This window comes from Loxodonta africana, chromosome 1, assembly GCF_030014295.1.
Source record: "Loxodonta africana isolate mLoxAfr1 chromosome 1, mLoxAfr1.hap2, whole genome shotgun sequence".
Lineage (NCBI taxonomy): Eukaryota > Metazoa > Chordata > Mammalia > Proboscidea > Elephantidae > Loxodonta > Loxodonta africana.
The window spans coordinates 88,870,029-88,884,251 of NC_087342.1; the positions used below are offsets into that span (position 1 = coordinate 88,870,029).

A 14,223-nucleotide genomic window follows, 5' to 3' on the forward strand; every position below is an offset into this window, starting at 1 on the left:
CAAGTTTCATAGTCTCTTCTGACATCCATTTTAGTGTTTTCTTTCTTTCCTGTCTTTTTAATCACATTTTGCTTTCTTTGTGTATGGTGTCCTTGATGTAAAATGCTACAATCACTATGGAAAATGATATGGCACTTCCTTAAAATGTTAGAAATAGAAATATCGTATGATCCAGGAATCCCACTCTTAAGAATATATCCTAGAGAAATAAGAGCTGTCACATAAATAGACATATATGCACATCCATGCTCACTGCAGCATTATGCACAATAGCAAAAAGATGGAAAAAGTGTGCCCATCAACAGAGGAATGAGCAAACTATGATATACACACACAATGAAATACTACACAACGATAAAGAACAATGATGAATCTGCCAAACATCTAACAACATGGATGAATTTGGAGGGCATTTTGCTGACTGAAATGTCAATCACAAAAGGACAAATACTGAATGAGACCACTATTATAAAAATTCATGAAAAGTTTACACACAGAAAAAAGCAATCTTTGGTGGTTAAGAGAGAGATAGGGTGGGGAGGGAAAAACACTAACTAGACAGTAGGTAAGTGATAACTTTGGTGAAGGATAAGACAGTACACAATACTGGGGAAGTCAGCACAACTTGACCAAGGCAAAATCATAGAAGCCTTACAGACACATCCAAACTCCCTGAGGGGCCGAGTTGCTGGGCCGAGGGCTAGGGACCATGGTTTTGGGGGACAACTAGCTCAACTGACATAACAAAGTTCATAAAGAAAATGTTCTACATTCTACTGTGGTGAGTAGTGTCTGGGGTCTTAAAAGCTTGTGAGCAGCCCCCTAAGATAGATCTACTGATCCCATCCTGACTGAAGCAAAGGAGAATGAAGAAAACCAAAGACACAAGAGAAAGATTAGTCCAAAGGGCTAATAATGGGCCACAACTACCACAACCTCCACCAGACTGAGCCCAGAACAACTAGATGGTGCCCAGCTACCACTGACTGCTCTGATAGGGATCACAATAGAGGGTCCCAGACTGAGCAGGAAAAAAATGTAAAACAAAACTTCAATTTCCCACCTCCCCCTGCCCCCCACCAAAAAAAAAAGACCAGACTTGCTGGTCTGACAGAGCCTGGAGAAACCCTGAGAGTATGGCACCTGGACATTCTTTTAACTCAGTACTGAAGTCACTCCTGAGGTTCTCCTTTCAGCCAAAGATTAGTGAGGTCTATGGGGCAATCAATAACACATGTGAGGAACGTGCTTCATAGTTCAATCATATATACGAGACTAAATGGGCACACCAGCCCAAATCCAAAGATGAGAAGGCAGGAAAAGACAGGAAAACTGGACAGGAACCCAGGGTGGAGAAGAGGAGAGTATTGACATATTGTGGGGTTGGCAACCAATATCATAAAACAATTTGTGTATTAATTGTTTAGTGAAAAACTAAACTGCTCTGTAAATTTTCACTTAAAGCATACACACACACACACACATACACACAAAGAATCTCTGAGCTTTTAAAGCCTCAATTGGCAGCGCTTATTAGCTCTACTCCCGGTGGGCTCTTTCAGCATCAATGATGAGACCAGCCTGGCTGGACAGGAATTGAAGAGCAGTGGGGTGGGTGGATGCAGTTTCAGTATCATGAATTAATGCCATGTTTCTGACTCTATGTTTAGTAGATCCTGAGGTTTGTAAGCTGGAGCTCCAGGGGTCTTTGTTCTGTGACTTGCCTCTTGGATCCTATCATATTTATGTCGAAGGCGCCAAGACTTTCCTCCTCCCCATGAGCAAGCAAGCCACACCCTGCCCTAACCAAAGTCCACCTCACTCTCCAGCTACTTTAGCCAGTCCAGTCAATGGGAAGTTTTATTTTCCTGGTAATTCAGTGCTTCTCGGAGAGGGTGGGCCTCTTCACCTGTCCCCCAGTTTTTTACTGACATGTGAGCATATATGACTAGCACAGTTTAAAAGAACCATTCACCTGCTGGCCATCTCCCCAGGTCTGAAGCCTGTGAAAATGGCCTGAAATTGCGGCAACAGAAATGGAGGTAGGATACTAAGTGAGATTTTCACGGGGAAACTAGGCAAGATGTGTAAGGTGAGGGAATGGGAGTGACTGGCCGGTCTTTATGGGAAGTAGGGGGTACTTTCCTCTTTGGATCATCTTTGGAGGTGGTTTGAAAAGCAGGGACAAGGTGGCTTCATCCTGTACACACATCTCTGGTTTGCTCTATGTCCTGTTCTCTTTTCCTTTCCCTCTCATTGTGAAATTCATGCAGCCCTGGAAAGAATGTTGGTTGGGAAAATGACTAGCTAACAGAGATGCTGAAGCAAATGTTTGGTAGTAATAATTGATAGCAATTAGCCAAATTCTCAGAGTGTGACTACAAGCCATCTAGTATCACAGTTTGGGAGAGGCCACTTGAAACTCCTTCCAAATTCTCTCGACAGAGAGCAAATCAGAGAAGCCTTTCAACTTGTAGGTTTATGATACTCTGACATTTGAATTTCGAGCTGTAAAAATACGAAAACTCTTGAACAGAAAATACCATTGATTTTTAATCATCTGCTTCCTCCAGATCTATGAAAAATGAAGAGTAATTTCAAGTTTAGCAAATACAAGGAAACCAGAGGGCACATTTCAAGGCTGATGAGATATTTTTGAAACTTGTACAGAATTGGGGTTTGGATGGACCATGCTACGGCTCCATTGATGGAGAGTGGGCAGTTGCCTGAAGTTAGCAGACTGAGCCATGTCCTCTCAGCTGCTCCAGGGCTGCCTCCTTCCAGTTGAGCTATCTTATCCGGGACTGTCTGGTGTGGTGAGGTCCCAGCGGGGAAGGAGGCCCTGCAGGCAGGAGGCTGGTGGGGTGGGGTGGAGGCCATGGTTCCTTTGCATGAGGACAGTCGAGAGGAGGGCCTTTGCTCCATCTGCCAGGAGCACTTGAAGGAGGCAGTGAGGACTGACTGTGGACACCTCTTCTGTCGAGTGTGCTTGGCCCTTTACCTGAAGGACTGCGCCCTAAAAGCTGTCTGCCCTGTCTGCCGGGCCCCCTGTTCTGAGAAGGTGCTGGGGGAAGGCTACATCTGCCAGAGCCACCAGGAGAGGGTGAGCTTGTTCTGCGAAGAGAGCTGCCTTCTTCTGTGTGTGAAATGCCAGGAATGCCCTGAACACCAGTCTCATCGGGAGTTGGCCATTGAAGAGGCCATCAGTCACTACAAGGTAAGGCCAGGTCATTGTGGCCATCACCCTTCCACCACCTCCCTGAGTTATCCCCTTCTAACCCTGCTCATTATGCCTGGCACATCATAGAGGCTCAAAAACTGGAACCTATCTTTGTTTCTTCTACTTTACCCCATTTTGGACTCTTGTCTTTGCTTTTCTGTATTAATATGAGTCTATTTAAAAAGGGGATAATGTCACTGTGAGGAATTCCTAGGTAGCACTAACGGTTAGGCGCTCGACTACTATCCGAAAGGTTGGCAGTTTGAATCCACCGAGAGGCACACTTGGAAGACAGGCCTGGTGATCTGCTTCCAAAAGGCCACAGCCTTGAAAACTCTATGGAGCAGTTCTACTCTGCACACATGGGATTGCCATGAGTTGAAATCTTCTCGACAGCAATCAACAATGACGTCGGATTCCCAGGAAAAATGGTTATTCTTGTTTGCTCATCTGTAGAATAAAGGAGTTGGACTAGATAATGCAAAACCCTATCAGTTCTGAAACATTCCAAAAATTCCATAGCTTCTATAGATTTTATTTTAAAAGTTCAGGGGCGGGGGGGAAAAACCCCTATCTATATGAAAACTACATGGCTGTCTGGTTGACAGCACTAGTAATTTGGTTAGAAATGTAATCAGGTTATGCCTAAACTTATAATTATCCTGCAAATACACTGAAGCTTGGAAATTAGTACATGACTCTTTCTCTTCTCCACTTCCTCTGCTTTTTCTTTCCTTCCTCTCTTCCCCTTTCCCTCCCTCTTTTCCTCTCTTCATTCCTTTCTTCTTATTATGATTATTTTTATCCTATTTTACTTACTTTTTTGTCATAAAAGTTACATACTCTTGATAATAAATTCAGACAACACTGAAGGGCATAAAGTTAAAACTAGAAATCTTTCTCTTTGCTTCCTTCAATTCGCAGTCCTGAGGGAAAGCTAACATTGTTAAATTTTTGTGTATCCTTCTAGAAAATTTAATGTATGTATACACTCTTAAAACAACAACCACACAGAAGGAGTATATCTTTCGCAATGTGTTTTCATGTTGGATAGGTCTTATAACCCTCACGATACTCTTATTTTTTTTTTTAGAATTTTTGTGGCTACTTGTACACATTTATTTTGCCAATTAGCTATAGAGTTATTTCTTACCTTTTTTTTAATCTATTTAGTATTCAACTGGATGGAAAATTGACATATTTTCACTATGGTGTCTTCCTATCCAATAATGAGGTATGGATTTCTAAAGTCTTCTTTTAAGTGCTTGACTTTATGAGATCATGTTATGATACAGAATGGGAAACTGAAGAGTCCGGATTGGGGATGACTATAAAAACAGTAGAGAAACACTTTAGAAACATCTTTCCCCCTTCCCACAGTGGGGAAGGGTTTCCCACCCACTGTTGAGGCCAGAGATACTTAAGGAACCACACTGTTTCCCAGGCCTGGAGTGGAGAAATCCATTCACTCATTCAATGTTTACTCAGGTCCGTACTTTGTGTAGGATGTTGTGCTAGGCATTGTAGAAAATACAAAGGTGATTCATAATCCTTATCCTTAGGTGTACCTTTAGACTTGACAGAATTATTATCATTATCCTGTTTTATGACAGGGAACCTAAAACAAATAAATAACAATGACATTTGCTCATTTAAGAAAGATTTAATAAATTCCTTTTGTGTGTTAGGAACTGTAATATGTGCGAGGAATACAGTGATGAACAAGACGGATGCCATCCCTCCTGCCCGGGAGTTTACAGTTTAGTAAGGGAGACAAATAAGAAATCAGATAAACCACAAGTTTTTTTATGAGCTAGGAAGAAAACAAACAAGGGTCTGAGATGGAGAATAATAAGCAAAGTATGGAGTCCCCGGGTGGTGCAAACAGTTAACACGTTTGGCCACTAACTGAAAGGTTGGAGGTTCGAGTCCAGCCAGATGTGCCTTGGAAGAAAATCTTGGCAATCTACTTCCAAAATATCAGCCATTGAAAACCCTATGGAGCACAGTTCTATTGTGGCACACATGGAGTTGCCATTAGTCAGAATTGACTCCACAGCAATTGGTAATTTTTATGTTTAAATAGTATGGTCAGTGAGGGCCTTTTGGAGGAAATGACATTGAAATTGAGACCTAAAGGAAGAGAAGCTGACCAAGGCAAAGACTGGGAGAAGGGAGAGCACATGCAGAAGCCTCAAGATGGGAAAAATCTTGATACATTTGAAGAATTTATAATTAGAGTTCGAATTGACAGGATTCATTGGTAGGTTTGAAGTGGGTCACGGGAACGAGAGAAATCAAAGATGACTGCATGAATTTCTGGTTTGAAAAACTGGATGGATGATGTGCAAGTTAAGAACAGGGGAGAACAGGTTTGAATGAAACATCATGAGTTTCATTTAGGACAAGTTGAGTCCAAGTTGAGACACGTCTAAGTAGGATCTTTGATAGACCGTTGGATAGCAAGTCTGGATCTACAAAGAGAGTCTAGAGCAGTATTCCCAGCACTTAAGAGAGGAGCCATCAGAATAAAGATGATATTTAAATCCAAGGGAATTAGACTCCTCAGGAAAGAGTCTAGAGAGAAAAGAAAAAAGAAAGGCTGTTATCTAGATTAAAGGAGGAACAAGCAAAGGAAACTTACAATGAGTCACCAGAAAGGCAGGAGAAAAACCAGGGGCATGGCATCTCACATGCTAAGTGAGAAGAGTGTTTTGAGGAAGGATGATAGATAGCCTTGAATGATGCTGGGCAGTTTATGGTGCCAGAGAAGTAAACACTGGGTGGGGGTGTCTATTTTAACAGTAGGAACAAAATGTGTCTGCAAGTGCAGGCAGTTTTGGAGGTGGCTTGGATGATAGACTTTATGTCATCAATAATATGGTTCAAGATGCTGCTTGAAGAGGGCCAAGGAAAAGGTGATGGTAGAGTTTATCCAACAATAAGGAGTTGCCTGAAAAGGTATTATAGACAGGGAGAAGCAAGAGGTTGAGGGTATTTTCAAAGGAGTGATTATAACAGTCAACCCTGAAACACAAGGTAGGCCAGGAGGGACTTGCATTCTTCTAGATGTTGATAGCACAATTTTGAAATACAGTTTTCTTCTGGTTTTTCGCCATTTCTCTGTTTCTTTGAATTCAATTCACCCAGATGTAGCTTGTGTCCTTTTCAAAGGAATTACGTAATCTCTGACTGCACTCCAGACTGAAAAAATTTGCAATGCTACAAAATCTTATTTGTACACCTGTTTCTCCACTGCCTTACCAATGTTGGGATCTATCATTTAATACATTTTGCTATTTTAATTAGTGCATAAGAATGACTTAAACTGTTTTACTTTGCTTGATAATGAATGCTGCTGGTGAGGCTTTTATCTATACGAAGACTCTTTATCTATATTTTTCCCTAGGATCAGGGCATAAATTCTACATGATTGCATCAAAGTAATTTATCTTTTGGATAATAAGCTATATTAGTTATGTTTAACCTACTTTTTAAAATTACTTTGTTTCTTTTCTTTTTTATTGCATTTTGGTGCAAATACTTTTGAAATTTATATCTAATCTCATTCTATTCTTTTGAAAAATATAATCTCCATGTTTTAAATACTGGCATTTGTCTAATATATTATGTTGTACAATTTTATTTTTAAAGGTTTATTAATTTCTGACTTAACTGGAATCTAACATATTGTGTTGTGTGAAAGATTGATTCCATGTTAATTTTTCTTTATTCTGGTATCTGGTTGTCCCCCAAATATTTCTATAGTAAGTGAGTTCTTTATACATCTATGTGTTGTTTCTGGTTGGCATAATTTAAGTTCTTATAATAGTGGAATATTTTTAAACTCTCTCCTCCCTAGTAGCATAGTGGTTAAGTGCTTGGTTGTTAACCAAAAGGTCAGCAGTTCTAGCCTGTCTGGTGCTCTGTGGGAGAAAAACATGACAGTCTGCTTCCGTAAAGGTTTACAGCATTGGAAACCCAATGGGGCAGTTCTACTCTGTCCTGTAGAGTACCTACGAGTCAGAATCGACTCGACGGCAGTGGGTTTGGTTTTGTTTTAGTCCCTTGATTATTTTTTCTGTTCTAAAGTTGCTATTACATAGCTTTATGGTTTATGTTTAAATCTAGCAGCATCTTTGCAATTTAGTATTTTTTTTGTAACCTAATGTTCTTGCCCACTGTTTTTTCAGAGGAAAGTATCTACACAATTTTCCTAAGTTTTATAAAGCATTTTGGCATTGCATTAAATTTGTTAATTACTTTAAGAATTATGACTTCTGGGAGCTTATTTAGTCTTCTCAACCAGCAGCCAGATATATCACTAAGCATTTTTCTTTATGTTTCTGAATCAGATGTTAAACTGTGTTTATTCGTACCTCACGTGCCTTGACTCTTACTGAGGGTAGTTATATGTTTTATAAGGTTAGCTTTTTGGTAATTGGTACTTTCAAATTCAAATGAGAGTCTTTGCCGAGCTCATATATCTTTTAAGTTAATTTCCTGACATTTTTAGATGCATAATCATGTGGACGTTATCAGATTTAGTGATCAACACCATTTTTTTCCTCATAAGATGTAATAACGGATGACATATTACTCTTCTCTGTTTTGGAAGACTGTTCTATAAGGAGCGTGCTTTTTGAAAGTTTGTGTGTGTGTGCGTGATTGTATCAGAGCAAGGTGCCTTTTTGTTTATTAACCATTTTTTCTTTTACATATTTTGTTGGCAAGCTGTTTGAGACTGAATTTCAATGTTGCTAGGTTCTCACATTTCACCACTATTTAAAGCCTTTTTTTTTGTTTTTTTTTGCTGTGAAGTCACATTTTATCTGATATCTGATAGGATCACAAGCTTTTAAAAATATCCATTAAGATAAGACAGGATTTAATATATATAGAGACCATTGCCTATATTTCAATTTGCCCTTTTTTACCCTAAGGAAGATTCCTGGTAGATAAACTTTTGTCGATTTTGCTTTTTAATTCTAATGAGTGCCTTTTGCATATGATATGTGTCCACTAAATATTATTTTAATAAATGAAGTATGAATAAGTAAATTTTTTAAATGCAGGACTTTAACCTATTTGTTTTGAATATTGTGAATGACACATATGTATTATCTTCAGTTGTTCCACACATTTATCTTTATGGCTGTTATCTTTGCGCTCTTCTTTCATTTATACAGTGCCTATAGTTGACTTTAAACTCTTTATTAAATTTTAAACGACGCCAGAAGACAGAACCAGGGCTCTTTGAACCGTAGCTGAAGAACGGGCCTGATTTTGACAGGCAGAAATAGGTGGAGGGCATTCCTGGCAGAGGAAGTAAAAGATAAGTAAGGCATGAAGAGGTGTGGCTGCATGGGGTGTGCTCAGGGAAGCAGAAAGCCACCCTGTTTGGCTAGAGTGTAGAAGGCATTTAGAGAAGTAGAGAGAGGTAACAGTGGAAATGTAAATTCGGGTTAGGTCATGAAGAGCCTGGGATGTTGGGTTAAGGAGTTTGGATTTATCTTAGTTAAAGAGGAGCCATTTTGAAGAGATAAAAGAAGAAATATGATTGACATTTCAAACTGGATGACCGGCCAAATGGTGGATCCAATGACGGAAATATGGAGGTCAAGAGGGGTGGGTTGCAAGAGAGGGTGGGGAAGGTGGTGGTAAGTTTGATTTCTCCACATTAATTCTGAACTGCCAACAAGGCAATAGGAGATACTTAGCTCTCAGTTGGAAAAGTGAGATTGGCTATTAGGAAAAAGAACTGGCGTGGGAATTATGATAGAATCTGAAGTCACCAGGGTTGACAGCTAAGGACACAGTCTGGAGATAAAAACAAATTAAGTAGATAATTAGGGGAAGACCTCCATTTATGGGAACAACAAAGCAGCCAAGGAGCAGTGGTGGGAGGGACAAGGTCAAGGAAGCAGGAAGGAGAGGAATAAGGGAAGGGTTACATCAAGAAAAGGATGCCTGAGAAGAAGGCATCACCACATTTTATCACTGGAGATCACTCATGACCTTGAAGAGAGAGGTTTCAGAAGAGTGATGAGAAACAACCCAGATGGATGAGGAAATGAAGAGGAGATGAGGATGTAAAGACAGTGAGAATAGACTACTCCTTCTAGAAGTTCAAGGGAAGAGAGTGAGAGAGAAAGTAGTAGACTGATGGAACAGCAAGATGAAGTCTTTTTGTTTGAGCTTTGTGACACCTGAACTCTTGTGTTCACACAAACATTTCCCCAGCTCAACCAGACTGCCACCTTCACCAAGAAGACCATGAGTAAAATCTATGTTGCCCATTTACCACCTCCCATTCCTTCTAGGAGTTTTTCTTTTAGGTTTTTAAATATAAATATATATATATATATTACACATATTGCAATTCTTTTTGCACTTAACAATGTGCAAACCTCTGGTAATTAACACCTCAGACTTCTTTCCATTTGCTTTATTCATTTTTAACAGAGCATGCTACATTAGAATATACTAAAATTTTGTTATTAATATCACTGTTGATGAACACTTAAATTGTTTATAATTTTCTCCTACCACAAACATTACTGCAATAAACCCTTCTGTGAGCTTTTTATTCCTTCTCTGCTGGCATGTGTCTGCAGGTAACACCCAGTGAGTGGAGACAATTTTTTAATAACTTCCTAGTGACATCATTGTCTCCTCTGCTTACTTAAACTTTTTGTTTGCCCGAATGCCTTTGGTGACCTCTCACCCACAGTCCCTTCACCTGGATTTCATCAACAGAATCTCAGGGCCAGAAAGGTGACTTTCAAAGTCATTTTCTCCAACCCCATCCTCTACCTGCTCATCTCCAGTGATACAGTAGTCTTCTTTTCCTAAGGCAATACGTTAGTTTACCAGAGAGAATGAAGCAAACGACAAAAATCGAAAGCATTTCCCATAAATAGCTAACAACAACAAAATTTCCTCAAACACCTTGTTTGCTTTTTTTATCTCAAGTGGGAAAGATTTAGTTAATCAAGCACACACTCTTCAGCTAATATCACTTCCTTATATTTAGTCCATATATCCCTTTCTTTTATTTACTCCATTTTATCACCATCCCTCACTTCATTCCCCCCTCCCATATGCAGCCATTCTAAAGTGTTTATTGTATTTTTATGTTTGGACAGTTTGGTAAAACTCAGATTGCTGTATTATGTGTTTGTATATTTAGTTTACAAAGTGACATTGTGTTATAGGCCTCATTCCATTTCTTGCTTTTCCACCTTGGATCATATTTTTAAGATCAATCTATATTTTGTGTGTCATACAGCCTATTGTTTCTGACAGCCTCACAGTATTCCATAGTGGGCATCTGGCGCATTTGACTTATCCATTTCCCCCTTAATAGACGTTAGATAACTCCAACCCATTGATACCACAAACATCTCCTTACGACTCAAGTGAGGAATTCTCTTGGATGTTTATCCAGAAACAGAGTCCCTGAGTGGTGCAAATGGTTAATATGCTTGGCTGCTAACCCAAAAGTTGAAGGTTCAATTCCACCCAGAGGTGCCTCAGAAGAAAGACTTGGTAATCTACTTCCAAAAATATCAGCCATTAAAAACCCTGTGGAGCACAGTTCTACTCTGTTACACATGGGGTTGCCATGAGTCAGAGTTGACTCTATGGCTTCCGTCTTTTTTGTTTGTTTGCTTTTTAACCCAGAAACAGGACCACTGGATCAGAAAGGAAAGGGCACTAAAGTGGTCTAGACCCTCACCAGAATGGTTGTGCCAGTGTACACCTAACCACCGTGTGTTAGGATTCTTACATCCCCATCCCACCCCCATACCAGGCATTATCCATGTGTACAATTTTTATCCATCTGTGAAGCGTGTCAAATAATATTTCATAGTTGTGTTAATTTCCATTTCTCTAATCATCAATGAGTTTGGTCATTGATTCACATGCCATTTGTGTCTCCTCTTCTGTAACTTGACTTTATATTCTTCATGGTTTTTCTGTAGGCTTTCCTTTCTGTATTCTACATATACCTCTCTTGTTGGTTTTGACATTGCAGCTATCATTTCCCAATCTGCCATTTCTCTGTTAATTTTGTCCATGGTGTCATCATTAAACAGGGTACTTAATTCTGATGTACTCAAATTAAACAACTCCCTCATGGTTTGTGCTTTTGAGTGTTTGTTTAAGGCATATTTCCCTACTCCTGGGTCATAAATTTATTCTCTAACATTATATTAACTTTATAGTTTTATCTTTCATGATTAGGTCTTTAATCCATCTGTCATCTACTTTCACATATGGTTCTAGACAGGGATCCAGTTCTATTTTTCTCTATTGTTGTAAGCCAGTTTTCTCAACACCATTTTCTACAGATTCTGCCCCTTCCTGCTGACTTACATAATATCCTTTCATTTTAAATTCCTTTATAAACATGGGTCTGTCCTTGAACTCTCTCTTCTTTTTAGTTTTCTATTTGTTCTTGCGCCATTGCCATACAGTTTTTATTACTATGGCTTTGTATGCTTTATATGGCAGAGCAAGTTCATTTTGTAACTAATCTAATAAGATTTCAAGAGGGATGTTTCCAGAGCCTTGTGTTGACATCCTCCCCCAGCCTTTCTTCCACATTGATTCATTAGTAACAGCTTATGCTGATATCACTACCAGCTTTGTTTATCTTTGTTTCCCTCATAATTTATCAAAAATCATTCTTTATATCCTTAGCTTCAGGAAACCAGTGACCCATGCAGACACTCATTAAGATTTAGAGAGAGGGCACATGCCTGCATGGGCTGCAGGTCTGCATCTAATAGAGGGCTCTTCTACCTCCCAGCCAGGAGCCTGTAGGAGTGGACCAGAGCCTTTGCATTGCCTCTTAAGGCAATTCTCTCCAGCCTGACTTCATTTGCTAATGTAAATGTAAAGCAATAAGAATTTCCAGGAGATCAGTATATAATTTTTAAATATTTGGAGACAAGCACCCTGAAGTCAAGTAGAAATGCTTCTGTTATTTTTTGTGGTTCAGGCTTAAAAAAAAAAAAAAAACCATTGCTTTCCGCCCATCGTTACCCATTTAATAAATTCTCACGTTCCTTACCTCAAGCATGATGCTTCAAGGGCTGCCTATTTTTAGGCAGAATTATACTTTAGTCTCATCCTGGGATCAGGACCCCACTGTGTTCCATTGAGCTCCTTGCAGTGAGTGACACTCCACATCCCAAGTCTGACAGGTGGGCCTGTCTGTCTCTTTAGGAACGACTCAGCCGCCGGTGCAGGAAGCTCAGAAAGGACCTCGGGGAACTTCAGCGGCTCAAAGCTCAGGAGGAGGACAAGCAGCAAATTCCACAGGTAAGTTTCTCAGATTCGTGGGAAGAACAACCTCAGAGTGCCCTTGGGGGCCCTTTTTTCCATAGGTCATCTGTCTCTGTCTTGGAAGCAGCCTGATGTGGTAGGAAAGGTCTCTAATGAGGTTGAAGACCTACCTAGATGCAGGGCTCAGCCTTGGGGATTGCTAGTTGAGTGACCTGGGCAAGTTAAGCCCTCTGACCTTCATGTGACTTACATGTTAAATGAAAATCAATCCTTCTCCACCTGGTTCACTGTGAGCATCAAAGAAGACGGGTGTCTCATCAATTAAAAATTACTCCACAAACCATAGGTCTCCATCTGTCTCTGACCGTCTACCTTTTTCTTTTTCTTGCTCATTGTTTGGACCTTCTTCTCACCCTATGACTCAAAGGGTCCTAACAGCAGGCAGGAAGAGTATATAATTGAGTGGTGTGTATATGTGTGTGTTCCCACCATGGTATAACACGGCATCTGTGGATGTTCATAACAGTGTGAGGTAGAAGGAGAGACATCCCTGCATTTAGGAGAAACACACCTGCCTCTGCAATACCTGACACACAGGCCATGCCATGAGAGGAAGTGGACTGAGTAAAATTCAGGCTATTCAGAGACTTGGAAGTGCCAGTAAAGAGACATCTGACATTGACTCTTAGGGTCTGGAGTTTCGGGTAGACTGTAGGAATTACAGGCTGGAGGCTGAGCTGGAAAGCCAGCACCAAGCCAGTTAACAGTTGAATGCCCTTCCTCAGCAGCAGCTGGACCAGCTAGAGGACAAGCCAGCAGAGAAGGCCAGAATCTTAGACATCTCCAGGGCAATAACACAGCACAGCAACCTGATCACTGATCTGGAGAGGACGGCCAAGCAGCTGGGGGCCAACATGCTGAAGGTGCATGCCCTGAGGCACCTCCCAAAGACCAGGGTTCTCCCAGAATAGTAAACACACTTCCTGCAACACCCCTTTGGGAGGCATCAGTGGGAGAGGCTTCTTCCATGATGTATGTGGACAGGGGCTTGTCCAAGGTCACACACTATTCCTCCAGCAGAGTGGGGTACAGAAGAGGGGTGCTATCCCCCCACCCAGTTCTCAGGGTGACACTCAAGACAACTTCCAAGAGTGAGTTGGGGAGGGAGTTTGGAGGTGACAGGAACCTGAAAACCAATTGTGATTCTTACTTTCTCTCTCCTAGGACATCAGAGACTTATTGAACAGGTATGATTAGTTCCTTCTTCCCTCCCCATGTGCACACACACAATCTGTTCAAAGACATGTGCACGTGCTTTATCAAGGTCAAGGAAATCCACTGATCTGGTAACTTTCGTATCTTCATGTTAGATGGCCAGTGGAAGACTCAACAGAATATACTGAGAGATCTCTTTGTCTCTAGGAGTGCTCCACAGAAATTAGAGGGTATTTACCCTGAGTTGGAGAAAAGAGCCAATGGATCACCTCCTCATCCATCCTCAGCAGCTCTGACCTGCTCATCCCTGGGCCAGCTCATCTCAGACTCACCTCGGCCTCCTCTCTCTCCTTCCCCCACCCTGCCTAGCTCCCCACTAGGTCTACTTGGTGCTTCTTCAGGCCTGTCATCTCCTGAACATGTCCCCCTTTCAGCATCCCCACAGCCACGACCTGACACTTAACCCTCCGACACTCGGACAGTAGCCACAG

General features: G+C 40.8%; 1 protein-coding gene across 1 annotated transcript; it reads left to right on the plus strand.

Moving 5' to 3' along the window:
• The first annotated feature begins 1,996 nt into the window (after positions 1-1,996).
• Positions 1,997-13,694, plus strand: TRIM40 (tripartite motif containing 40). The gene is given in 3 exon segments (XM_064296139.1): positions 1,997-3,217; positions 12,458-12,553; positions 13,216-13,694. Coding segments are annotated over 3 exon segments (708 nt in total). The 5' UTR covers positions 1,997-2,878; the 3' UTR covers positions 13,489-13,694.
• The last annotated feature ends 529 nt before the right edge of the window (positions 13,695-14,223 follow it).